Source organism: Pongo pygmaeus, chromosome 1 (assembly GCF_028885625.2).
Source record: "Pongo pygmaeus isolate AG05252 chromosome 1, NHGRI_mPonPyg2-v2.0_pri, whole genome shotgun sequence".
NCBI classification, from domain to species: Eukaryota; Metazoa; Chordata; class Mammalia; order Primates; family Hominidae; genus Pongo; species Pongo pygmaeus.
Genome location: NC_072373.2, coordinates 93,814,354 through 93,840,743, shown reverse-complemented (window position 1 = coordinate 93,840,743; position 26,390 = coordinate 93,814,354). Strand labels below are relative to the sequence as shown.

Below are 26,390 nucleotides of genomic sequence, written 5' to 3'. Positions count from 1 at the left end.
CACACCTGTAATCCCAGCACTTTGGGAGGCCAAGGCAGGCAGATCACTTGAGGTCAGGAGTTCAAAATCAGGCTGGCCAACATGGTGAAACCCCATCTCTACTAAAAATACAAAAATTGGCCAGACGTGGTGGCGAGCGCCTGTAGTCCCACCTACTCGGGAGGCTGAGGCAGGAGAATCGCTTGAACCCAGAAGGCGGAGGTTGCAGTGAACTGAGTTCGCGTCACTGCACTCCAGCCTGGATGACAGAGTGAGACTCCATCTCAAAAAAAAAAAAAAAAAAAGTGGAATTAGAACATGAGCTCTACAACCCACTGGCTGTGGAACTTTGGATAAATCACATAACTACTGAGTCTTTCCTCAACTATGAAGAGGGGAAGCCACCATCTACCTCATAGCTTGTTTCTAAGAATAAACGATAACATATAAAAAAGCATTTGGGCCAGGTGCAGTGGGTCAATCCTGTAATCCTAGCACTTTGGGAGGCTGAGGCAGGTGGATGGCTTTGAGGCCAGGAGTTTGAGGCCAGCTTGGGCAACATGGCGAGACTCTGTCTCTACTTGAAAAAAAGAAAAAAGCATTTGGTAAACAGCACGATATGCAAACACCTGTTGTTGCCAATATCTTCACCATTCCTTTACTTTCAGTACAACACAGAGCAAAAAGCTGAGGATACCAGATGGAAAAGAGCCGAGGCTGCAGCGAGGGGAATAAAGGTAGGCTTCAGGGAGAACTTCCTGAAGGATAAAGGAGCCCCGGAAGAAGGTGGAATGGGCACCTCAGAATAAGGCCATTTTACTGGCCTCAGGGCTGGGGAGCTCAGGTATGCAGGGGCAGAGGCCGGCATCACCCACCTCAGAAGCAGGCTACGGGTGTTGGAGTCATCAGCGTCTGCCTCTAGTCCTTCAAACTTGTTGGTCAGTGTTAGGGACACTTCTAGCTTGCTCAGGTCCGTGTGCCCATCTGCAGCGATGCTCTCCCCTGAGGTGTGGTGAGGAATGAGAGGGAGACAGGCATACACACACATATGCGCACACACACACACACACGCACGCACCAATGGGGTCACGTTAAATCGGCTGCTCCACATGCCCCTCTTCCAGGAAGTTTTCCCACACTGGCCTGCAGAACTACCCTGTGTCCCCAACCCTTAGCAGTGATGGAAGGGCTGTTACCTACAGAGCATACCCTTGTGTTACTGGGGCTGTGCCACCCCCACACCCTCAGCCCTGGGTGCCCTGAGGGTAGAGGAGCTGTGCCTCCTTGAGCCTGCAGCTCCTGGTTCTCTCCAATCACCATCTTCATTCTGTCCTTCCTCCCAGTAATTTGGCTCCCTCCTATTCCATGGCCCGGAAACCCCTCCTTCTCAGAGAAACCTAATGAGGCCCTGATCCCTGTGCCTCTTTCACATCATTTCATTGGCCGTTTTCCATGATGATCGTGGGTCCCTCTACTGTCTGTCTACCTTCTCCACATCAATCTGTGTCCCTGTGCCCATGTCAGGACCAGAGGGAGAGTATGGAACTAGCCGCCCGGCACAAGACCTGGACTGCATGGGCACGCTCACATGCCCTGCCTGCCTGTCCCTCCCTCCATGCAGGCCCCCTAGCTGGCCCCAGCTGCTAAGGAGGGCACGCACCAATAAGGTCAGGGATGGTGGGCAGCTCCCCAAGGTCCTCCAGGAGCTCATGCAGAGGGTCTTGGTGATCAGGGGCAATGCAGTCTTGGTGCTCCAGCAACAGCTGCAGGACGGAGGAAGAAAAGGAGATGCAGGGTCTGAGCCAGGTCTTCCCTCTGGGGCCAGCCCACTACCCCATCACAGGCTACCAAACCCTTGCCCACCCAGCCAGCACCCTCCAGATCTCAGCCCCTCACCCTGTGCGTGTTGACCAGCTCCCCCACGGTGATGTACACCACGGGTTTGGCCACAGCCACCATGTCTGAGTACTCGTCCACTGCAAAACGCTCCTCTGGCTCTGGCACCTGGCAGGCTCTATGGATGAACTTCCTGTCCAGAGGGCGGGTATGTGAGGGAGCGGGGAGGGCCAGCACCCCACACATCTTCTGTCCCCATCATTTCCCCAGCCTTCTCCAGTGATTGCTCAGGCCAATTTGGACTCTCCAGTCTCAGCTTCTGCCCTCTGTCCTGCCCTACCTCTGTCCCAGTGACCCCTCAAGCCAATCTCTCTTAATAGTCTCCTTTTCTCTCCACTGGGGAGTCCTTCTAACAACCTGTCCTCCACCCTGCTCATTATGCTCATCCCTTCTATTTATGCCTCTATCCTCATGGATTCTGGAAGGGACAAGCGGGATGTCAAAAGTGAGAAGAGGGAAGAAAGGGGACAGAGAGGAAAGGGACCCAAGACCTGAACTTGAGGTGTGTTTCCTCCAGATAGTCATTCAGGACCCGCAGGTGCTGGCTCTGCCCAGAGAAGGCCTTGCCAGCCGCAGCGTGCTGTAGGAGCTGAGCCACAGCCCCCAGGGCATGGCGCTGGGGGGCAGCCAGGGCTCCACCAGCTGCCATGGCCACAATGTCGAAGGCGTCAGGAGCCACCACAGCTGGGTTCAAGAAGCGGTAGTACAGAAGGTTCCCGACCACCTGAGGGCAGAGGAGACTCTCCCAGAAGTGTCCAGGGGCCGCCTCGACTGGTGCAGCCCCACATTCTCAGCTTGCTTGGCTGGAAGGGACACCTGGGCCAACCCCCTCACTTCAAAGAAAACAGGCCCAGAGCAGGCAGACAACTTGCTTAAGGCCACACAGCAAACCTGAGCAAGAGCTGGGACTTGAACCCAGATCTCCTGACAGAAGCCAGTGTTGCCCACTCTGTTCGCTCACACCCCAGCGTGAGCCATCTGCCACCTGAAACCCTGCGGGTGAGCCAGGCTCCATTTATAGGAGGCAGCATATTTCCCTCCTTGGATTTTTATGGCATAGGATTTTTTGTGTTTTTGTCTCAGTCTGGGGATCGCAGGTACCAGCAAAGCAAAGGAGGGATTGGGAGATGGGGGTGGAGAGACAACACTTGCCTTATAGACCTCGCTGTCTGTGGCGTCAGGGAATTTCTCTGCCAGAGTTGCCTTCAGGACTTTGGCCACATATCGCATCCCGTACCTGGGGACAAAGAAATAGGTGCGCTGTGCCTGTGCCTCTGCCCATCTCTCTCTGCCAGAAATAAGAGCTTGAGTGCCTGGCTGTCTCTTCTCCCTCAGGCTCAGCCACTCCAGAGTGGAGCTCAAGCACTGTCCCTCCACTAGCCATAGCCAGCTCCCTGCTGCCTTCCTCCAAACGTCTCTGGGCCTTGTCCCTTCCTCCTGCCTTGTGTCAGTAGTCAGGACCAGGGCCCTATCATCAACTAAATCTCTCACACAGCCTCCAACCTGGCTCGAGAAGCTCTTCTCTGAGACTCTCTGGCTCCCTTGCAGAGCACCCCAGATCACCATAGCCATCCCCCATCCCCCAGAGGCACCATTAACCTAAAGCTTGGGTATCTGACACTCACAGCCAAAACCCTGTCCTAGGACAGCCTAGGCAGCTCCGAGGTAGTCAACCTTGTCAGCCGTCACAGAGCACCTGTGAGTGGCCTAGTCTGGGCTAGAGGCAGGGCCCCAAGGAGATCAGTGAGCTGGGAGGAGAAGCTCCAGTTTGGACTCCACCACCAACCAGAGATATTATCTTAGGCTATTTCCTTTCCCTTTGTAAGTCTGTCCCCTGGTCTAGAAAATGGGAATGATCATTCTTGCCTTCTCTTCTCACAGGGTTTTTGAGGATCAAGTGAAATTATGTCTGCGAGAGTAATGTATAATGGTAGAGTACTATTCAAATGTGCTAGACTGTATTATCATTATTATTCCTGTTATGGATGTGCCACCTACAAATGTAATTAAATTCATTTAAAAGCAATTTCCACTCCTAGGGTACCAGAGACAGAAGTTTACAGCTCATTGTGTACTTTACTTTCTTAAGCCTAGAACAATCTTTTCTTACTCCTAGTTGTAAACTCTTAATCTGGTTCTCCAGGTTTGGGGAGCAGGGTTATAAACTCTGTGGGTTCCCCCTTTCAACATCCTTATCTTGCCCTGGGCACTCCAGCCTGGGCAATGGAGTGAGACCCTGTCTCAAAAATAATAATAATAAAAAATAAAGAAAAACAAACAAAAAAAGAATGAAAGCCTGTCATTTTCGACAACATAAATGAACCTAGAGGTTCATGTTAAGTGACATAAGCCAAACACAGAAGGACAAATACTGCATGATCTCACTCATATGTGGAATCTAAAAAAGGTGATTTCACAAGAGTAGAGAGTAGAATGGTGGTTACCGGAGCCTGGGGAGGGTAGGAGAGGGGGAGAGAGGATGGGGAGAGGTTGGTCAATGGGTACAAAGTTACAGCCACGTAGAAAGAATAAGTTCTGGTGCTCTATTGCACAGAAGGTGACTATAGTTGATAATAATGTGTTGTATATCTCAAAATAGCTAGAAGGATTTTGAATGTTCTCACCACAAAGAAATAAATGTTTGAGGTAATAGATATGCTAATTACCCTGATTTGATCATTCATTGCACAATGTATACACGTATCAAAACATCACACTATACCCTATGAATATGTACAATTATCATGTGTCAAAAATAAATGTAGAAAACCAAATGTATTGACTAAATTTTAAGAAAAGAGAGAACTATAAAGTACTTTATGGGCTTAAAATATTTATTTTTGATATTGGGAACTGAAGAGTCCCATTTTCTCCTCATTTGCTCTTAGATAATAAAGTGTCCCTGAGATCATTTTAGGGTCCCTCCTCTGGTTCCACTGACATCCTACCAGGCCACACACAGACTTGCACGCCATCTTTCAGCTCAGCTCTCTAGCAGGAGCTTCGAGCATTCCCCACATCTCTTCATGAACCCCTCTGAGTACCCCTGGCTCCATCTCCCTCCCTGCCTTCCTCCCTGCAGGACTATCACCCTGCTCTACTCCCCATGGTGGCCTGGCCCTCTTGAAATCCCATGCGTAGGCTGGGGTGGGGCTGTTGCACATACGGAATTTGGTCCACAGATGAGGTGATGGCTAAAAGGAACTTATCAGTCATGGCGAGGAGGTTGCGTAGGGCGATATCCAGTCGTCTCTGGACCTCAGGGTGGCTCAAGGCCTGCTCCGGGGTGACATCATATGGGAGATGGCTATGAGCAGACAGAGACAAGGTGTAAGCAGGAGCCCCCTCCAGTGCCCTCCTTCCCCAAGGCCCTATTCCTTAAACGCTTGTCTAACAACAAGATCTCATACAGATGTGCTAAGGACAGCTCAGCATGCTAAAGGAGAAAGGGCCCAAATGAGAGAAAGGACTGGAGAAATGCAGTCGGGAGGTAAAGAAGAGTTGGAGTATATACAGGGAAGCTGGAAGAATGTAGGAAAGAACAGAGAACCTGGAATCTAGGGACCCTTCTAAGGGGAACAGATGACAAGCAGGCAGCTGCGCTGCAAATAGTCTTTGGGAGTTTGGAATAATGGAGAGGCTGGGCCAGAGCCTTATAGTTCCCTCACCTAAAGCCTCCTGTGCCATCCAGAGCAGCCACCAGGATTGCCTGCTCGCCTCTGTGGCTAGGTTTCCCTAGCACCTAGGGACCTGAGTAATGACCCCAGGCTATAAGGGCAACCTATTTCTCCCACTATCTCATTTGCCTATTCATCTGTAAATAGAAATATTCTTCTATACCCCTATCAATAGGAGTCCATATCCTAACTCCCAGCAAATTTTTTTTTTTTTTGCAGAGGGACAGAGCCTCACTCTGTTGCCTAGAGCTGGAGTGCAGTGCTGTGATCTCGGCTCACCGCAACCTCCGCCTCCCAGGTTCAAGTGATTCTCTTGCCTCAGCCTCCCGAGTAGCTGGGACTGCAGGAGTGAGCCACAACACCCGGCTGATTTTTGTATTTTTTATTTTTGAGACAGAGTCTCGCTCTGTCGCCCAGGCTGGAGTGCAGTGGCACGATCACGGCTCACTGCAAGCTCCGCCTCCCAGGTTCATGACATTCTCCTGCTTCAGCCTCCCGAGTAGCTGGGACTACAGGCGCCTGCCACCACGCCTGGCTAATTTTTTGTGTTTTTAGTAGAGACGGCGTTTCACCATGTTAGCCAGGATGGTCTTGATCTCCTGACCTCGTGATCTGCCCGCCTCGGTCTCCCAAAGTGCTGGGATTACAGGCGTGAGTCACCATGCCTGGCCTATATTTTTAGTAGAGATAGGGTTTCACCATATTGGCCAGGCTGGTCTCAAACTCCTGACCTCAGGTGATCCGCCCACCTTGAGCCCCACAAAGTGCTGTGATTACAGGCGTGAGCCACTGTGCCCGGCCCTACTACCAGCAAATTTGACACATCATTTGCAAGCACTGACATAGCAATTAAACACATTTGCATATTCATCTGTACTCATTTTATGTTAAGCCCACCAGGTCTGCAGTCATTTACATCAGTTTCATGTTAATTATCAGAGGGGGTCTAAAAGACTACCTTATTCATGCCTACAAAGCTGGTGTCATATTTGCATAAATCAGCATGCCCATTTATATGTCACCTTCAAAGTACACCCAAGCTTCCCCAGTAGGGTCCAAGACACAGCTGATCAAAGAGAGCTCTCCCTCTGCCCATGTGCTCACCTGCGCTGCCCTGTCTGGGCCTCAGTCTGGTTGATCCAATTCTTATAGAGGTGGACAGGGTCTGTGTGGACGCTGAGCACTTTGTCTTCTAGCACATCCTGGATAACCTTGCCCAGAATCTCCTGCAGGGCACTCTGTCCCCGCCCATTACGGTAGAATCTCACCACCAGCCTCACCACTGTTGGGTTGCCTGTCACCACGTCCTGGGGCTGCTCCACCTTTGACCTGTGGTTTAAGAGGTCATTGAAACCAGTCTTCTGCCTCTGTGTAGGACAAACTGTTGCTTTTCCTTTTTGAGATTTTGGCTCTCAAAGCCTGCCCTGGTGTCCCCGCTCTTAAGGAATGTCTTGATATCTCTCTCATCCTTTGTGTTGGCATGTCAGCCCATATCCTCCCACTGTGCTGTCCCAGATGTTTTACGGTTTCTCCACAGGAGGAAGAGAAAAGAGGTCTTCTGAGTCCATTTCTACCCTTAAGCCTCAACAAGCTGTCACCTTGTGAAGGAGCCAACAGGGGCATCTCTTAACCCATTCTCTCCCCATTCATTTGTGTCTGGAGAGCCTACTTGATTTCCTCCTGGAGTGCTGTCTTGAACAGCTGGAGCAGGAGATAGGCCTCTCGGCGGCTGGAGGCATAGTTGTACAGGCTGAAAATCACTGCCTCCATGAACTTGGTGGTTTTGTTCTGTGGCATCTGAAAGATCAGCTTGGCCAGGTAGATGGGCTGAGTCTGCAAGCAAGAGGGGAGACAGGAATGGCTGACCATGCACTTCGAGGACCAGTGATAGGATAAGGAAAGGCTTTCCCCTGATGGAAATCTGGAATGGAGAAAGCACTACCACACTTTCTCCAGGTGCTAGTAACATTCCAGACAAACAGCGGAAGAGGTAGTCTCTTTTCCTGGGGATAAGGAATTAAGATTATGGGAAAGGACACTTTGCATGGCGCCAAAGGCACAGACAAGAAGGCCTTGAAGTCTCAGACCCTCAGGAGACGGGAGAGACTTCTCCTTGGAAAGTCCTCTGCTAACCTGGAGCAGGTAGAAGAGGTGTTGGTATGCTTCTAGTTTCTGCCGTTTCTCTTTGCTCAGCGACTTTAATCCCTTCTGCTTGTCCAGAACCATCATATCTGACAGCTGTTCCTTATTCCTCTTGGTCAGCTTCTTGCAGTGGGAGACCACTTCCTGCAGGGGTGGAGGAGCGGGTGATACAACTAGCCTAGGCCATCCCAGGGCACAGAACATATGGTCTAGAATCAGTGCCTTGAAGAGCCAGGGCTTTCTGCTGTTCAAGGAACAGGCATAAGCTGGGGGACAGAAGCAGTTCAAGGGTAAGGAAGGGCCCCTCCTAGTGCCCTGAGACTCCATCTGGTTCCTCTCCTGTCATGGGAGTGAGTCCCCAAAGAGAACTGGGTTGCCAGGTTGAGGAATTGTGTCTATTTGGCTTTTGCTATCTCTTCTTATTAGACTGCTACATCTCTTCTTATTAGACTGCTACACACATTTGAGGTGGAGCTATCACTATATCACTATTACCCTGTCACTGCATATTTGTATGGTAATTTATGATTTAAACAGCTTTCATATCTATCTCTATATTTGGCCTGGAGAGGTGGACATTCTCATTATTCCCAGTTTGCTAATGAAAAAACAGACTTAGAAGTGAAATGAGCACCCACAGCCCCATCCCTGGGAATCAGCAGAGCCAGGCATTCTGATTCTAGGTCTCATGCTCTTTCTACTCTGTCATGGGTCCCCCAAAATGATTTATTAGAATGGCAGAGGGCCACTGGAACAAGGACCTGAGTCAGGTGATAAAATCCACACCATTTTGAAAAAAATTGATTCACAAGCAGAGAATGGTCAGCATCACATCTCCAGAGGCAGGCAGATCTGGGGGAGGGGAGGACTGGTGGGCCCCATACCTGCAGAGTGATCCGGTTCTTCACCAGCAGGCCAATCTTGATGTCCATGATGTTGAGGTCCTGCTCCAGCTGCTGATTGGATCGGATCTTCCTAACTACCTCTTCCTGGAGCTTCAGCAGCTCTGCCTCAGCCAAGAAGTCTTGCTGGCTTTGGTTCAAGAGATGGGCAAATCTGCGTACCACACTGAGAGGAGGGTGGGGTGCATGCACTGGGAGGAAGGGAGGAGGCATCAGGATTAGCCATGCCTCATCAGAGGCCTCCTCGCCAGCCCCTGCCCCAGAGTCAGCCCACCCCAGTCCCCGTTCTGCTTGGGATCAGCAGGTCCCCAACCCCAGTCCTCTTCTAACTGGTTCTGCTTGCACTTGGAGGGCAGTGGGTAGCCTCCTAGCCAGGCTTGTCCCTGAGCTTCCTGTCTTATAACTGGAGATGACATAATAGCTGCTCTTCCCATGCCTCTGATTCACCCCAGCCTCGGTCTATCCCAGGGACCTCTGACACCAAAGCCAGAGCCACAGCTCCCTCTGATTATCCTCCCAGACCTCCCTAGTCTACCCCAATTTACCACTCACTTCTGCTGGGCCAACCTGCTCCTCCTCCTCCTACCTGCCAGCCACCACTCAGCTCTGCTTGCTCCCACAGTGCTCCTCTGTCAGGAATGTCTGTACACACCAGGAAGGACAGGTAGACGGGATGGACAGTGGGCTTTATAATATAGGGGAGGTCAGAGCTAGCTGGTGATTCTCCTTCAATCACCTTTGGAATTGGTATTTGAGCAAAAAAGAAAGAAGCCTCTGAGCTAATTTATTGGAAATAACAACAAAACAACTAATACATAAAATGTTTACTATGAGACAGAACCTGTTCTAAGTGCTTTACATACTTAAGACCACCTGTGAGGTCAGTACACTATAACTATCCTCTCTTACCGATGATAACTCTGAGACTCAGAGAAGGTAAGCAACTTGCCCTATGTTACACAGTTAGTAATAAATGAAGGAGTCAGATTTGGAAGATGAATAAAACTAGTCCCTGTCCCTAAAGGCAGTCTAGTAGGGGAGCTAGACAAATAAACCACAATTCACTGCAGTGTAGTTAGCACTTTGAGAGGAGCAAGCATGGGGATCTTTGGGAAAACAAAAGTGGGTTGCCCAACCCCACCTGGGGAGTGAAGAAACACTACAAGGAGGAGGTGAGACACCCCGATGTCGGTGAAAAGGAGGTAGAGAGGGTGAATGTGGGGAGTGCTGGAAGTCCACTGTATCTGGAATACAGTGCAGAAGGTGTAGGTGGTGAGGGGCAGGTCAGTGAGGTTAGAGGTGTAGGGAAAGGCTGGATCACAGAGAGCCCCAAAGCTGTGGTTAGGAGGTTGGACTTTATCCTCAAGGCAACAGGGCATCATGATAAGTCTTAAGGAGGTGAGTGACATGATCACATGTACAGGTTTAATGGACTAATCTGGCTACAGTAGGGGAACAAATCTTTTTTTTTTTTTTTTTTTAGACAGAGTCTCGCTCTGTTGCCCAGGTTGGAATTCAGTGGCATGATCTCAGCTCCTTGCAACCTCTGCTTCCTGGGCTCAAGAGATTCTCCTGCCTCAGCCTCCCAAGTGGCTGGGATTACAGGTACCTGTCACCACGTCTGGCTAATTTTTGTATCTTTAGTAGAGACAGGGTTTCACCATGTTGGCCACGCTGGTCTTAAACTCCTGACCTCAGGTGATTCTCCTGCCTCAGCCTCCCAAAGTGCTGGGATTACGGGTGTGAGCCACCAGGCCCGGCCTGGGTACAAATCTTTGAGGAGTGAAGAAGGGTAGAGGCCAAGACAATTCATGGCATCTTGGATTCAATGAAATACAGCATATTAACTCCTCAAAACAACCCTACAAGATAGGTATTAGCATTATGTCCAGTTTATAAAGGAGAAAAGTGGGCAAGAAGGAAGTTAATTGGTTGGGTGTGGTGGCTCACGACTGTAATCCCAGAACTTTGGGCAGCCAAGGCGAGTGGATCACCTAAGCCCAGGAGTTTGAGAACAGTCTGGGCAAAATGGGGAGACCCCCATCTCTACAAAAAATCAAAAAGTTAGCCAGTTGTGGTGGTGTACGCCTCCAGTCCCAGCTACTCAGGAGGCTGAGGTGGGAGGATCGCTTGAACCTGGAAGGTTGAGGCTGCAGTGAGCCGTGATTGTGCCACTGAACTCCAGCCAGGGTGACAGAGTGAGACTCTGTCCCAAATAAACAAACAAACAAACAAACGAACAAACAAACAATTAAAAAAAAAAAAGTAACTTGCCGAGGGCCACACAGCTAGTAAATAGTAGAGCTCTGAGTAAAGTTTGGGGGCCAGTGAAGTCAGGAGACAGCACTAGGGAAAAACAAGTTCTTCCAGAAAAACCATAAACTGAAGAGAAGAAAAAGAAGATAAAGAATGGCCAGGACAATGGTATTAGTGTAACCACAGTGACAAAATAGAATGGGCTAGGCTGGGGATAGGGAAGGAGAGAAAGAAGTTTGTTGACAGGAAGCAGATGGCCTGAGTGTGCACGGCCAGAGAAGGGAGAGGCAAAGCCCCTGTGGGCAGGACAGGGGCGAAGAAGGACTGAGGAGGTGAAGGAGAGGATTCCTGAACAGGACATTTCACCAGAAGCCCAAGAGTGCAGCCTCAAGGCCAGGAAGGAAAGGGGCCTACTGCTTCAGGAACCCAGGGGCTAGAGGTGAATGTAGAAATGGACTACTTGTCAATTTCACAAAAAGGAAGGGCATGCCATTTGCTGGGCTTCTGAACTTGAAGAACAAGAGCCAGAAAGGACCTCTTTAAAGCTTTAAATGAGCACCCAACTAATGGGGAATATGGAGCAGGAAGATGGCACTCCCTTGGGTGCTTCTCACATTCTCCACACCACAGAATGGATGGACTCTGTGCGCCTCACCAGGCCTTGTTTGTGCTGGGCCACAGAGGTCTGGAGAGGAGAAGGTTGAACCCTAAGAAGCAAGATCCTTTTCTTTCTGCTTTGGTGGTAGCAATAGGTAGATAATCTAAGCCTGTTACAAAAAGAGCCTGGTTAGAAGAACTTTCACTGTGACAAGGCTATCTATGATTGGGATGAGCAGGGGGGCTTCTGTTACAACCCCTGTTCCATGCTCCTGCACAGACAACTTGTGACTACCTTCCCCTTACCTGCTGTGCAGTCACAGAAGGATGTCTACACCTGCCTGGCTCTGTGGGGTCCTCTCCCTCCCAACAGCTGGGGAGGGTGGATCAGGCAGCTCACCTAATATCCTGTAGTCATCCTGGGCTTTCCTGGCTCGGAAAAATGCCTGGATCTTCACAATGGAGTTAACCTGCCACAAACACAGATGGGAAAAGGGTTGCTGGCTGTCCTTGCTCTAGTCTCATGGGCAAAGGTTGGGTATGTGGGCAAGGGGAGCAAGGTGACACTCACGTTCTTCTGGAAGTAGTGCAGACGCCTCAGGTATTGCCGCCGAGCTGCCCACATCCGGGCCCAGGCCTGGATCTGGGAGAAGAAACACACTGCCTCAGTTCCAGCTTGGGGCCCACCCTCAGTCTCAGGCCAATTCAGCCAAATCTAGAGGTCACAAGGAGGTGACAAGACTACAAGATTGTTCTCAGAGGGTCCTTTGAGAGAAAGGAGCCTGCCAAAACCACCGTAGCTACCTTGATTATGGCATCCAGGTTTGCTTTAAAATACTGCAACCGCTCCAGGTAAACCTTCCGCTGCCTATAACCCCGCCAATGAGCCTGCACATCAGGAGAGAAAGGGAAGTAACTCAAGCAGGTCTCCTTTGGCCAGAGAGGCTTTTAAGAAAATCTCTCTCCTGGGCCCTCCAGGGAACGGAAGGGGGCAGTTAAATAGAGGGGGAAGGGGAAAGTGGCCCTGTTCTCGAAGAACTTCCAACTTCATGGGGAAGACCAAATGGCTGCACATAGCCAACAATGCCCTCTGCCACACTCCCTGGTCCCAGAACAAACACCCACATACCCACACCCACACACCTCTAACCAACACCTCTTCACAGAAACTCAACTATAAGATACAGTCCTAAAAGATAATAAAGCATACACCTACTCACCAACTTCACCAAAGTATGTACCATATCAGCCTAAAATATACTCATACACCCATATGCAGACAACCCACACCCTATCACACACTCCACCCTCCCTCATGTGCTCAGAAAGTGGGCAGAGAGCAGTCTGGAAATGCATGCAGTTGTGTGGATGAGAAGTGTGTACAGGCACAGAGCCATGTGCTCACCATCTCTGCCCGCGGCCACCTAGGCAGCAAGTCACTAATGCTCTCATAACTCACATTCTCTTTACAACACAGTCCAGCTCCTGACCCTAGTTCTCAGCAAATCTTCCCACCAAGGTCCCCAGTAACTCAGCTGTCAGGCTGATGGCCTCTCCCCTAGCTGATCCGCTGCAAAGGGCCCAACCCACATCTGCAAAAATCATGCCTCCTTTGGTCTCTAAAATCTCAAGGCCCTCTTCCATTCCAGTCTCCTTCCTAGGAGACTTTTCCCTTTCCCTCCAAGCTTGTGCGGGATTAATTTTCCTAAAGTACCTCTTAGACTGTCCCAGCCTGTTTCCAGAAGTTCTCAACCATCTGACCCCACACTCCCTATTTGACTTGCCACTGGTCCCCACCTTCTTAAGGATCCTAGATGCATCAGACTTTTCACTTTCTTGTAAACATGCCTTATGGTTTTCTGTCCCTGAACCTTTTATACTCACCCTTGTTCCCAGCCCTATCCCTACCCACTGAAATACTTCCTGTCTTTTTTTTTTTTTTTTTTTTTTGAGACAGGGTCTTGCTCTGTCACCCAGGTTGGAGTGCAGTGGTGCCGTCACGGCTCACTGCAGCCTCAACCTCTTGGGCTCAAGTGATCCTCCTGCCTCAGCCTCCTAAGTAGCTGGAATCACAGGCGTGCGTCACCATGCCTGATTAATTTTTTATGTTTTGTAGAGATGGGGACTTACTATATTGCTCAGGCCAGTCTTGAACTCCTTGGCTCAAGCAATCCTCCCACTTCGGCCTCCCAAATTGCTGAGGTTACAGGCGTGAGCCACCATGCTTGGCTCTTCCTGTCTTTTAGGCCCCATGTCCAGCATCTCCCAGTGCACAGGCCCTGGGAGATACTCTACCACTGACACTGTCTCAGTTTGGTAAGACTTGGGAGCAACTCCTTTCATTCAGTTGCCCCCAGCCCTTCCTAAAGCCAGTTCTGCCAGCTTTCCCTCAAGGCTTACACAGCCCCTCTGTTGGGATAGGATGTAAAAGAGGATAGCTTGGTCCATGATGCCAGCTGTCCGTGTTGGAGCCTAGAGGTCAGGAAGCCCCATTTCCATGCCTGCCCTCAGGACTCTTTCCTTTCCTCCTCCAGGTACTGCCTGGAAAGTTGCTGTGGGAAAAGGCAGAGTGGTCTGCTCTCTGCACTTACTCACTACCCAACCTCCACCAGGCTCCTTAAGGCCTCTGAATTGGTCAGAATTCAGGACCCTGGATGGAGTTCTGGCCAGGGTCAGAGCTTTCAGGAGATAAAGTCTCAGCACACCCAGGAAGCCTCATTTTGGATTTTCCTTTCCCCGGGCAAGAGGCTCAAGGCTCTGGGCTACCTCTCTCTTTCTCTGTCTCCCAGGACCCAGGCCAGAGCCCACACAGCTCTGGTACTAGTGACAAATGTTCCCTCTGACTCCATCTTCTCTCCCACTGTTGGTGAGGTTTTTCATCACCTTAGTGTGAAATTCCAGACTGGGCTCAGGAGGGAGAAATCCCTATGATTCAGACCACTAAATACAGATCACTAAAGTTCTGTATTGAGTTCTGGGACCAATGCCCTGAAAACAAAATCTCATAATGGATCCCATCAACGGAGCACTTACCACGCTAAGTGCTACATGTAGTTTTCCTACTGAATCCTCCTAATCAACATATGAGGTGAGTACCATCATTATGAATGAGGAAACTGAGTGCTAGAGAGGGCATAAGTAAGGTGCCCAATGTCATATGACCCAGAAGTGGTAGGACCAGGAGGCAAACTCTACCTTCTGACCCCAAAGCCTGAGCTCTCAATTACCCCCCAACACCCTCAGTCATAATCAAGGGCCATTTGCCAGTTCCGGTCTGCACATCTGTCTCCCTTGGAGTCCTCTGGTGTTGTCTTCGTGTCCCTCCTATCACAATGTCTAACATCAAGTGTACTCCAATTTCTGTGAGGGGAGAGATGTGATTAGTCAACCGTGGGACTTGCACCCATCTCCCACCCTTGCTTAGTGCCAAGTGGCATGCTCTTGGCATTCAAAGAAGTTTGTGAAAGCATCTTTACATTGCCAGCACCTCCACGAGGCCCTCCAGATCACATCTGCCTGGGAAGGTATCTGCTCAATTGCCATCATTCCTGGCTTGCACAGTGTCTCTGGCTATCTTCCCTACCAGCCTCATGTCTCAATTACTTATGGGTCAGTCTCAGAGGCCACACTGGACCATCCACGGGTTGGAAGAATAAAAATGGGAAGGGCTGGTAGGAGAGAAAAGGTAGAAGGCTATTCTCTTCCTAAAGGATATTCCACCCCTTTTCTGTTTAACCACCACCACCTCTTCGAGCCCTCCTAGTGTCCAAGCCTTGACGTCTTACTAAATACACAGACACACAGACACATACACACAGACACACACACACACACATTTTTAGAGACAGGGTCTCGCTCTGTTGCCCACGCTGGAGTGCAGTGGTGTCATTATAGCTCATTTCAGCCAGTACACTGCCCTCTAGCCTGGGTGACAGAGTGAGACCCTGTCAAGCAATCCTCCCGCCTCAGCCTTCTGAGTGGCTGGAATCACAGGCATGAGCCACTGTGCCCAGCTAAATCTTATTTCACTCTTCCCTTGGGGAAGCTAAGAAGCAGCTCTCACTCTCTGGATAGTGATGATGATGATATAAATAGCATGGTAACTTCTACCATGTTCTTACCTACCTCCCAGGCACAATTTATAAACACTTGAGATATTATCTAACTTAATCCTCATAACAACTCTATAAGGTAGGTGCTATCATTATCCCCATTTTTCAGATGAAAAGACTGAGGGACCAGTGAGGAAACTGAGGGAGAGAGGGTAAGTAACTTGCCAGGGTCACACAGCTAAGAGGCGGTAGAGCTGGGATTCAAACATACATGGTCTGGCTCCAGAACCTATGCTTTTAACCACTACTATTCAGAGGCTGAAAGATCATTCCCATGTCAGTAAAAAGGAAGCAGGGTGGATACCCTGGAGCCCAGATAAGCCCAGGCCCTGAAGACTGAGAAAGCCAGAGCCTGCCACCTGGATCTTGATGACTGCTGGGAGCCAGGTCCTCAGAAAGTGGGAATGCTCAGCAAACTTCTGCCGAACTAGGAAGCCACGGAGGCGGGCCTGGAGCTGGATGACAAAGCCGACGTTGGCTTTCCAGAGCTGTTGGCGGTCATAGGCAGCAGTGACCTTGGTGACAGCTGACTGTGGAGGCAGGAGAGAGATGCTGTGGTCTTTTGGGGAGTGGGAGCCTCTTCTTCAGGACATTCCTATCCAAGATCCCCTACCCTTGCAGGGGCTCTGCCAACCTGGATCTCCTCCCGGGTCAGGTGAGAGGTGTTGAGGGGGCAGCCAGGAGGTTGCTCCCAGATCCCCTGGAAGGTCTGCAGATGGAAGTAGTAGGCAGTGCCATCCTTCATGTCATGTTGAACCCAGAAAGCTGTGTCTGCTAAGCAGAAACCAAGCAAGCAGAGAAGGTTCAGAGCAGGCAAGGGGTGGCTGGGGCAGGCAGCGAAGAGGAGGGTCAGGTTGGGGCCATTACCTGGATGCTGTTTCTTTGCCATGGCACTTTCCAGGGCTCGCTGGTAGCCATTGGCACAGTCGGGAACTACCCCTCGAAGGGCCACTGCGGGGTTCCTCAACACCCGCTCAGTCTGGGCTGCCTTGCCCTCCTTGATGGCTTGATTGATGGCAGCCACACCAAGAGCCACTGACAGGGGCATCAGGAGAGAGCAGTCAATCCTTCCCTCAAGTCCCTCCCATGGGCCTTGGCCTGTCCACTAGGGACAGATTCCATGAAAGAGGACACAAAATCACCCTTCTGAAGGAGTAGACGGGAACATCTCAGGATGGACAGAGACACATACACGAAAAGCAGCAGCATGCAACTGTGCTTGGAGGGAAAGGCAGCAGCAGTCAAGGAAGCACTCCTGAGGGAGGCAGCGTGGGGCTAGGCTGAGTTGGGGCTTGATAAAAGGAAAATCAGCTTGAACAGAAGCATAAAGGCCCAGAGCAGTGGCTCCTGCCTGTAATCCCAACACTTTGGGAGGCTGAGGCAGGCAGATCACTTGAGCCCAGGAGTTTGAGACTAGCCTGGCCAACATGGCGAAACTCCATCTCTATAAAAAAATACAAAAATTGGCCAGGCACTGTGGCTCACGCCTGTAATCCCCGCACTTTGGGAGGCTGAGGCGGGCAGATCACCTGAGGTCAGGAGTTCGAGACCAGCCTGGCCAATATGGTGAAACCCTGTGCCTACTAATAATACAAAAATTAGCCAGCTGTGGTGGTGGGCGCCTATAATCCCAACTACTCGAGAGGCTGAGGCCCGAGAATAGCTTGAACCTGGGAGGTAGAGTTTGCAGTGAGCCAAGATTGTACCACTGCACTCCAGCCTTGGTGACAGAGCGACACTCTGTCTCAAAGAAAAAAGAAAAAAAAATTAGCCAGGTATGGTAGTGCATGCCTGTACTCCCAGCTACTCAGGAGTCTGAGGTGGGAGGATTGCTTCAGAGGTTGCAGTGAATGGAGATCACAGTACACTGCCCTCTAGCCTGGGTGACAGAGTGAGACCCTGTCTCAAAAAAGAAGCATAAAGGCAGGATATGGGCAGAGGACCCTGGGACAGTTTCTTAGAAGAGAGCCTAAGAGGTGGGAATGGCTGCTGTAGCATCTGCCTTCCAGTCACTAGCAGACAGACAGATGGACAGAGAGACCCCAACCACTGAGAACTAACACCACCAGCACCACACATCAGCATAGCCCTGTCTATTTGCACTGAGTCTGCCTATTTTCCTCAAACTCCTGCCAATTCCTCTTCTCTCACTCCAAGTCTAAACATTTTCTAGCCAGAGCTGATTGACTGTTGGAACCCAAACTCAAGCTACCAGCAGAAATGGGATTTCTGACTACCACGTGATCTCACATGCCCACATTATAGGGAAAGTGTCCACAGGAAGGCATAGAGGGAGGCAGCGGGTGAGCTATGGATTCTCACCTCCTGAGAATTTCCTGCCCCGCTGACTGCCAGGAAATCCATCCTGCAGTCTGAACAGCAGCCCTCCTGCTCTGACTCTGGCCTGCCTCCCCACAGAGGTTGAAGGGAGAGGGAGGTGACCAGGGAGGCTGCCTGATTATCTGGGCTGCTGCTGAGCCCACATCACCATTCCTTCCCTCCCAGGGTCCCCCACCCAGTCCATTTACTTCTCTGAGCTGTATTAGTGTCCTGGTTGGCTCTGACCACTCCCTGGCGGATCTCCTCAAGCCACAGCACAGCTCCAGGATCCCCTGTCACCTGGCAGATTGAGGGAGAAAAAAAAGATGAGACCCCAAGCTAGTCTCTCTAGGTTCCCAGGCCAAGATGCCCAAGGGAACCAAACTGCAGGCAGGCATTGGGAGCCACAGGGACAGCGATCTCCACTCAGCTCTCTGCCCTGTGTGTGGGCATGTGTGGCATGTGGTTCCCTGGGATCCGGCCAGGCTCAGAAGGCTCTCTTTTCCTACTGGGCTTTCAGGTCTACTCGGCTTGGCCACAGCACCTCCAGAACCACAGAGGCTCTGCATAGCTCCTCAAACCCTCAGCATCCACCACCTTCTCAACAGCTCAATTCCCTGCTCTTGTGCCTCAGCCATGTCCAGAGATAGCCCACACTGGAGGCTCCAACTACCTGCCCCCACGCCCCACTCCCCTATGCCTCATTGCACACCTTCTCAGGCCAATCCTGACCCTGACCCTTACCTTCTCTTTCCTTTTCTTGCTCCACGCTCCTCTACCCAACAAGGTAGTGGGAAGATTACATGAGCCCACAGGTCAAGTAAGCCTATGCCTGCCACACTGTCAGACTGATAAAGGCTTGAACCCTTCCTTGCCTCACACAACCCCAGATTCTACTCCTTCCCAACTCTCCTCATTAATAATAGACTTTGTAAACTAACATTTTATTGAGTACTGACTATGTGCCAGGCAGTACTCTAAAGCACTTTCTTATGCATTAATACTTGTAAAGCACATAAAATGATGCTTGGCACAGAGTAAGGACTCAATAAATGTTAGCCAGTACTACTGTCATATTATCTCACTTACACCCCATAACTATGAGATATGCTCTTTACTGCCACAAGCTTCTAGGTGATGAAACAGAGGCACAGAGAGGTTAAGTAACACGTGCAGGGTCAGGCTGCCAGGACGTAGGCTCCAGTAGTCTGGCCCAGGAGCCTGAGCTCTCAACCACTCTCTACTGCAATATACTCAGGGCGTTTCAGGTTCAGAACCCTGCCCCATTTGTCAATTCATTTGATTTTCACCCTCATTCTGGGAGCTGGGTAGGACCAGGGTAGGCAGTACTTTACAGATGAGTAAATAGAGCTCAGAGATATCAAGGGATTTGCTCAAGGTCACATGGTCACTAAGGGTCAGAGTGGGAAATCCAGCCTGATTCTCTGGCTCCCAGGCCTGTGCTCTTGCCATGGACTGCCCACTGCCCTGGCAACAGGCGCCATCTTTCTTTACCAGATTGGAACACCCCCCTCACCCCCACCCAGAAGCCATTGTGTCCATCAGAATAGAGCTCTGCCAGACTGGGTACAGTGCGACCCACAGAGAATGTTCTTCCTGCTCTGATGACCAACCCAGCCAGCCCTAACTTCACCTGAGCCTTCTGCCTTTTGGCTGCCACAAGGAGGAGATGGTACCGAGGGGCGACAGGGAGGCTGACATCATCTAGGCCAGCTGCAGGAAGCAGTAGGGCAGACAGAGTCTTCTCAGGGCTGCCTTTGTCCAGAGCCTCATTGATGAGGCTGACTGCGAGGACCCCTAAGAAAGAGAGATCTAGGTGGGCGGGGGGCCTCTAGACTTAATGGCTAAAGGACAGGACTGCCTAAGTTGGGCCATCTCCACTCAGCTCCAGACTATACTTACGGTCAGTCTCTTCCTGGGCCTGTGCATTGACCTGGCTCACGGTGGCCTGCAGGTCATTCCAGCTCAAGAAGTCCTCACCCATCCCACGCTCCTGTCGCAATTTCAGCAGGGCATCGAAGTAACTGGCAGTGGGGTGAAGGGCAGAGAGGTGAGTAGCATGTGAATCATCAGCCAGAAGTCAGGGGAAACAGTTGAACAATTTTCCTCACTTGACCTCCAGGACACCACACTCTTTTAGTTCTCTTCTTGCCTCACAGGCTGTTCTTTCTGAGACACCTCTGCTGGTTCCTCCCTGACATCTAAACATGGGAGCATCAGAATCTTCAGTCTTCAGACCTCTTCTCTCTCCATACTTACATTGTAGGGGATCTCACCCAATCTCATGACTTTAACACCGTATGCTCCCGAAAGCCCACCTCCAGCCCATTCATTTATCCCAGCCAGCTCCTTGTGATTTCCAAGTGAATGTCTAACAAGCACCTCAAACCCAACAGCTCACATCTGAACTGATTCCCCTGCTTAACCTGCGTGTCCCACCGTCTCTCCCATCTTGCCGCAAATCTTGGAGTCATACCTAATTCTGTTCTCTCTTCTACCCCATATCTATCATATGACCAAATCCTGTCAGTTTGCTTTCAAAATGTATCCAAAATCTGACTCCTTTTCCCCACCTCCACTACCGCTCAAGGCCAAGCCCCCATCATCTCTTGCCTGGATTACTCCAATAGCTGTCTAACAGGTCTCCCTGCTTTCCCCTTGTACTCCTGCAGTCAATTCTCAGCACAGCAGCCAGAAAGATCCTGTTAAGTAGATCAGATTGCTGGGCACGGTGGCTCACGCCTGTAATTCCAACACTTTGGGAGGCCAAGATGGGAGGATAGCTTGAGCCCAGGAGTTCAAGACCAGCCTGGGCAACGTAGAGAGATCCTATCTCTACAAAAAATTAAAAAATTAGCCAGGCATGGTGGCATGTGCCTGTAGTCCTAGCTACTTGGGAGGCTGAGTCGGGAGGATCACTTGAGCCCAGGAGTTCAGGGATGCAGTGAGCCATGATTGCACCACTGCACTCCAGCCTGGGTGACAGAGCAAGGCCCTGAGCTATGATTGCATCACTGCACTCCAGCCTGGGTAACAGAGCAAGACCCTGAGCTGTGATTGCACCACTGCACTCCAGCCTAGGTGACAGAGCAAGACCCTGTCTCTAAAAATAAAAAAAAAGAAGTAGGTCAGATCAACTCCCTCCTGGCTCAAAACCCTCCCGTGGCTTCCTTCCTTACTCACAGTAAAAACCAGAGTCCTACATGGTCTGGCCTCGGCTACTTGGTCTTCATCTCCCACTCCTCTTTCTTCCTTACTTCACTCCACCACACTGGCTTCCTGGTGTTCTTTGAACACACCATGCACATTGCTTTCTTGAGGCCTCTGCCCCAGATAGCCTCATGGCAATCATTTATGCCCTTTAGGTTTCTTTCAAAATGACCTCCTCAGCAAAGAGGTCTACATTATGTAAAACAGAAAAACCATCCCTACTATGTCTCTACCCATTACCCACTCTGCCCTATTTTATTTTTCTCTACACCTCTTCTTTTCTTTTCTTTCTTTTTTTTTTTGAGATGGCATCTTGTTCTTGTTGCCCAGGCTGGATGGAGTGCAATGGCGCGATCTTGGCTCAACACAACCTCCACCTCCCGGGTTCAAGTCATTCTCCTGCCTCAGCTTTCAGAGTAGCTAGGATTACAGGCATGTGCCACCACGCCCGGCTAATTTTGTATTTTTAATAGAGATGGGGTTTCTCCATGTTGGTCAGGCTGGTCTCGAACTCCCGACGTCAAGTGATCCTCCCGCCTCGGCCTCCCAAAGTGCTGGGATTACAGGCGTGAGCCACTGCGCCCAGCCACCTCATCTTCTTTTCTCATCGTCTGTCTCCCTTTACTAGCATGTAAGTTTGACAAGAGCAGAAAGTGTTTTGTTCACTGTTGTTTCCCAGCACCTAGAGTAATATCTGGCACATGGGTCAGTACTCAAACATCTGCTAGGAAAGAATGAATCAATGAAGAAAACAGGAATGACTGTGACCCCATCCACTCCCAGGAAGAAACACAGGCCAAGGAACTGTGAACATACCCAGAGTGTGGGCCTGGGCCCAAGAATGGGACATCAGGCACAAGGCAAGTCTCCAACAGAAGAGTGCTGAGTCTTGGCTACATTCCCCCATCCCTCACTCCCAATGTGTGGCTAAGCCTTTCTCACCGCTGGGCATTTTCTCCTTCCACCTCAGCGAGGCCTGTAGCAGGGTTCACCAGGCTGCTCCAGAAGCCACTGGCATCCCGGGCCTCCAGGGCCCGGTTAATCAGGACCACAGCTGAGAGCATCTCCACAGCCACGAAGAGCTCCTCCTGGCCAAGCTCCTACAATGGGTGGGAGGGCCAATTCCCAAGTGGGCAGGTGAAGGGTCTAAAGGCCTATTCACCATCCTGCCCCCCAGGGTTCTTGAATATCCCAGAGTCTCTATCCCAAAACCCCAGTGGCCTGATTCACTCACTAATAATCATCATACAAAACCCTTGAGAATACTTACTATGTGCTCAATTATAAGTACTTCACACACATTATCATTTAATTTTCATAATAAGCCGACAATAGAACCATAGTACCATTAATATCCCCATTTCACGGATGAGCCCACGACCAATAATGTAAGTCAAAACTAGCCGTCTGATTTCAAAGCCCACACTTAACAAGTAAGTTCTACCAGCTCCCATTGGTCCCTACTGCATATCATGAACTGTATTAGCCGGGTGCAGTGGCTCACACCTGTAATCCTAGCACTTTGGAGGCCAAGGTGGGCAGATCGCTTGAGCTCAGGAGTTTGAGACCAGCCTGGCCAACATGGCAAAATCCTGCCTCTACTAAAAATACAAAAATTAGCTGAGCATGGTGGCGCGTACCTGTCGTCCCAGCTACTCGGGAGACTGAGGCAGGAGGATCGCTTAAACCCAGGAGATGGAGGTTGCAATGAGCCAAGATCACACCACTGCACTCTAGCCTGGGTGACAGAGCCAGACCCTGTCTTAAAATAAAAAAAAAAAAATTGAACTGCAGTAGGCCCTGGGTATACAGAGATGAAGATGGAGTGGTCGCCTCCACACTGCACTGCACCGCACACCCAAGAAGCCCCGACCCCATTTCCCTGCCCTGTCTTTCTTCTGCTTTTCGAACATCTGCTTATGCCGTGCCCTCTGTCTTGAGCACCCTTCCTATTTTCTTCTCTTTTTTTTTTGAGATAGAGTCTCGCCCTGTGGCCCAGGCTGGAGTGCAGTGGCACAATCTTGGCTCTCCCGGGTTCAAGTGATCTCTGAGTCTCAGCCTCTGGAGTAGCTGGGATTTCAGGCATGTGCCACCACCACACCTGGCTAATTTTTGTATTTTCAGTAGAGATGGGGTTTCGCCATGTTGGCCAGGCTGGTCTCAAACTCCTGGCCTCAAGTGATCTGCCTGCCTGGACCTCCCAAAGTGCTGGGATTATAGGCATGAACCCCCACACCCAGACCCCTTCCTATTTTCTCCTAACAGAATGTTGTGAATATCAACAACAATAATATTAATAGCTAAAGTTTACTTTCTTCTCTAAGGTTCTTACTTTCTTCTATTAGGTTCTTCTCTAAGCAAATATGTTACCTTATTTAATCTTATAGCCTGAGGTAAATATATTATTGTTCCCATTTTATATTCAAAGAAATTGAGCAGCAGAGAAAGTAATTAACTTGCCCAATGTCACATAGCTAAGAACTAGCAGAGCCAGATTTGAACTCACGCAGCCTGGCTCAAAACTCCACAACTTTAGTCACAATGCTTTACTTCTTAGTACTTATTTTATGCTTCCTTGTACATAGTCATTCCTATGTTGAGACTGTGCCTTTCCTGAGGGCTGTGCCTGTATCTAAGTCATGCTGGGAGTAGACGCTCTATAAACATCTCCTGTGAGTGTAGTTCTCTATTGATTCTCTTCCAGGAAGCCTTCCCAGCTCTGCTTCCTCCATTTCCTTGGTCTGAAGACTTCTTCCACCTATGTCATCTGCTCTTCTCTCCCTGTGTCTCTATTTGGACCCTCAGGTGTATTCTAACTCCTCCAACAGACTGAAAGTCCCTAAGTGAGGGCCCTGTCACTTCACTGTCAGAGAAGAAGTATGAATTGGGATGAGGTGGGACAGTGAAGTGCTTCAAAGCATGGGCTTCTGCATCCACTCCCAGCACTGGCACTCACAGCTGTGTTGGGCAAGTGACTTAACCTCTGCATCTCAGTTTCCCCATCTCTAAAATAGAATGCCTCCCTCATAGGGTCCTTTTAAGGATTAAATGAGTATGTAAAGCAGTGTTTGCTCAAGGTATTGGCTATTAAAATATGCTCAGTAAGGCAGGGATGGTAGCTCTTTCCCCAACCTAATCTCATGGCAGCATCTCATATTGCACTCACAAGAGGGTGGCCTGGGCTGCCTGTCCTGATCCCTCCAGCTGCATGGGGACCGCAGAGCTAGACCCACATTTCTGGGGCTTACCCCCTGCTGCTGCCGCTGGAGCACTGCCAGCTCCTGCTGGTACATAGACGACGCAACAGGGTACACTGGAGGCAGCTGGGCCTCAGGGCACATCAGCTCCTTCACAGTGTCAGCCGCCACTCCTCTCCGGATGGCTTTGTTGATTCGCTGCACAGCATGGAGCACTGCAAGGGAGGAGAGCAACAGGTTGTACTGGCTGGGCATTCAGCGGCATCTCCACTCTCCTCACCAACTAGGCTCTGCTGGGGGATCTTGGTGGGAAAGTGGCTTTGCAACTGTTCTCAAAAATCTGCTAGGTTTAAAATGCATTTCTAAATGTTCAGGAAGAAAAGGGGCTGGGTTGCTTTAAGAAGAGGCTCTGTAAGAAGCAATTTGTCAGGCCTAGAAATTGAGTAGCTCAGCATGTAACACAGAGTGGCTGTCATGGCAGAGGGTGAGTTCCTAAGGTGGTGAGCACAAGATTGACAGGTGGCTATGGAGCGTAACTAAGATGAGGTTAGTCAGGGGGCTCTAGGGACCAAGGCTTGATGACAGCACAGAGGAATAAGGAACCAGCTCCAAGGTGGAGCCGTTTGCTGCAAAGGGCAGTAGTAAGCTTAAAAGGGGCTGTGGTGCCTCAATGTAGTCTGAGTTTACAAACTCTGTGGCTTACAAAATGCCAAGCAGATATGGGCACTGACATGAAGGAGAGCACAATCTACTGGGAAGAACTAAGGATACCAAAGTACCTACAGTGCACTGCTGTCAATGTCATGTTAGAAGTCCACCTCCCCCACCCCCACACAATGCTATGGCAGAGCAGGGGAGGAGGGATTCTGCCTGGGAGAGAGCAGAAGACTTCACAGAGGAGGAAGCCTTGGAGACAGCTCTGGAGAATGTTTTCACCTGCTCATCAACAGGTGAGAATGTGGGAGAAATGTAACCCAGAGGACCAGAAGCCCAGTGATGGGAAAGGCTGGAGGGCAATCTAGGGAGAATAGATCGTTTACTTGGCTGAATTGGATGGAATGTGAACAGAAGAGCTGGGGACGAACTCTGGAAAGGTCTTATCTGCCAGGGCAAGGAGATAGGACTAAAGTGTGGGCTAAATAATGGAAGAACCCATGAAGGTCTGAAGATGTTCAACAAGGGAGATAAGATCAGATCTGTGCTTCAGAGATTACTCTGGCAGCAGCAATCGGGAATGAACTGAGTGGATTAGGAAAGCAGCCAGTCAGGAGTGGCCTGGGGGCTACTGAAAGCTAGTGAATGTCGGAAAGCTTTGTTAGACAAAGGTAAATGGTTACTGAGCAACCTCTAAACCTGACAGCAAGTCCAGACTAAGGCAAGCAACTGTAACAGGTCTAGTGTTCACAGGCTATTGCATTTTGCCTCAGCATTGTTTCTCTTCATACTTGCAGTGCAGATAGATCTCTTGGAGGAAGACAATTACTAACTCACATTCTTGTAACAAATAATTATATTTGTGGCCGGTCACAGTGACTCATGCCTATAATCCCCAGCACTTTGGGAGGCCAAGGTAGGCAGATCACTTGAGGCCAGGAGTTTGAGACCCACCTGGCCAACACGAAGAACCCTACCTCTACTAAAAATACCAAAATTAGCCTGCCATGGTGGCAGGTGCCTGTCAACCCAGCTACTCGGGAGGCTGAGGCAAGAGAATCATTTGAACCCAGGAGGTGGAGGTTGCAGTGAGCCGAGATTGTGCCACTGCACTCCAGCCTGGGCAACAGAGTGAGCCTCTGTCTCAAACAAAAACAAAAACAAACAAAAAAGAATTACATTTGTATACAATGTTTTTAAGGGAAACTGAAAAGATGAGTTTTTTGCTCATATTCTGGAAAACTACTACATTTCAGAAGCCAAAGGAATTCAAGCAGGTTGAAACTGTCAAAATTACAGGCAAACTGCCTGGAAGAAAACTGCCTGCCCCAGGAGAACAGCCCAGTGCAGTACTGGCATGTCATTATCTCTAAGGCCTTAATGAACTTATCTGTAGTGTCCCCCCAGGCAGCAGGAATAGAGCAGATT

At 50.1% G+C, this 26,390-nt stretch overlaps 1 protein-coding gene across 4 annotated transcripts in view; it reads right to left on the bottom strand.

Moving 5' to 3' along the window:
• Positions 1 to 26,390, bottom strand: part of IQGAP3 (IQ motif containing GTPase activating protein 3) — a 44,967-nt gene that overhangs the window by 6,729 nt on the left and 11,848 nt on the right. For 3 of the 4 annotated variants that reach the window (XM_054450468.2, XM_063650336.1, XM_063650334.1), the window contains 21 exons: positions 24,360 to 24,523; positions 22,054 to 22,211; positions 19,804 to 19,925; positions 19,535 to 19,698; positions 18,090 to 18,180; positions 16,429 to 16,596; positions 16,196 to 16,335; positions 15,921 to 16,091; positions 12,254 to 12,337; positions 12,021 to 12,092; positions 11,850 to 11,919; positions 8,579 to 8,787; positions 7,686 to 7,838; positions 7,222 to 7,385; positions 6,657 to 6,881; positions 5,042 to 5,182; positions 3,028 to 3,112; positions 2,367 to 2,599; positions 1,876 to 2,008; positions 1,640 to 1,742; positions 855 to 981 (listed from right to left, as the gene is read on the bottom strand). In XM_054450468.2, coding sequence (XP_054306443.1) covers positions 855 to 981; positions 1,640 to 1,742; positions 1,876 to 2,008; positions 2,367 to 2,599; positions 3,028 to 3,112; positions 5,042 to 5,182; positions 6,657 to 6,881; positions 7,222 to 7,385; positions 7,686 to 7,838; positions 8,579 to 8,787; positions 11,850 to 11,919; positions 12,021 to 12,092; positions 12,254 to 12,337; positions 15,921 to 16,091; positions 16,196 to 16,335; positions 16,429 to 16,596; positions 18,090 to 18,180; positions 19,535 to 19,698; positions 19,804 to 19,925; positions 22,054 to 22,211; positions 24,360 to 24,523 — 2,977 coding nt within the window. The remainder of the gene's footprint in view (positions 1 to 854; positions 982 to 1,639; positions 1,743 to 1,875; positions 2,009 to 2,366; positions 2,600 to 3,027; positions 3,113 to 5,041; positions 5,183 to 6,656; positions 6,882 to 7,221; positions 7,386 to 7,685; positions 7,839 to 8,578; positions 8,788 to 11,849; positions 11,920 to 12,020; positions 12,093 to 12,253; positions 12,338 to 15,920; positions 16,092 to 16,195; positions 16,336 to 16,428; positions 16,597 to 18,089; positions 18,181 to 19,534; positions 19,699 to 19,803; positions 19,926 to 22,053; positions 22,212 to 24,359; positions 24,524 to 26,390) is intronic. The other variant, XM_063650330.1, reaches the window with a different exon arrangement.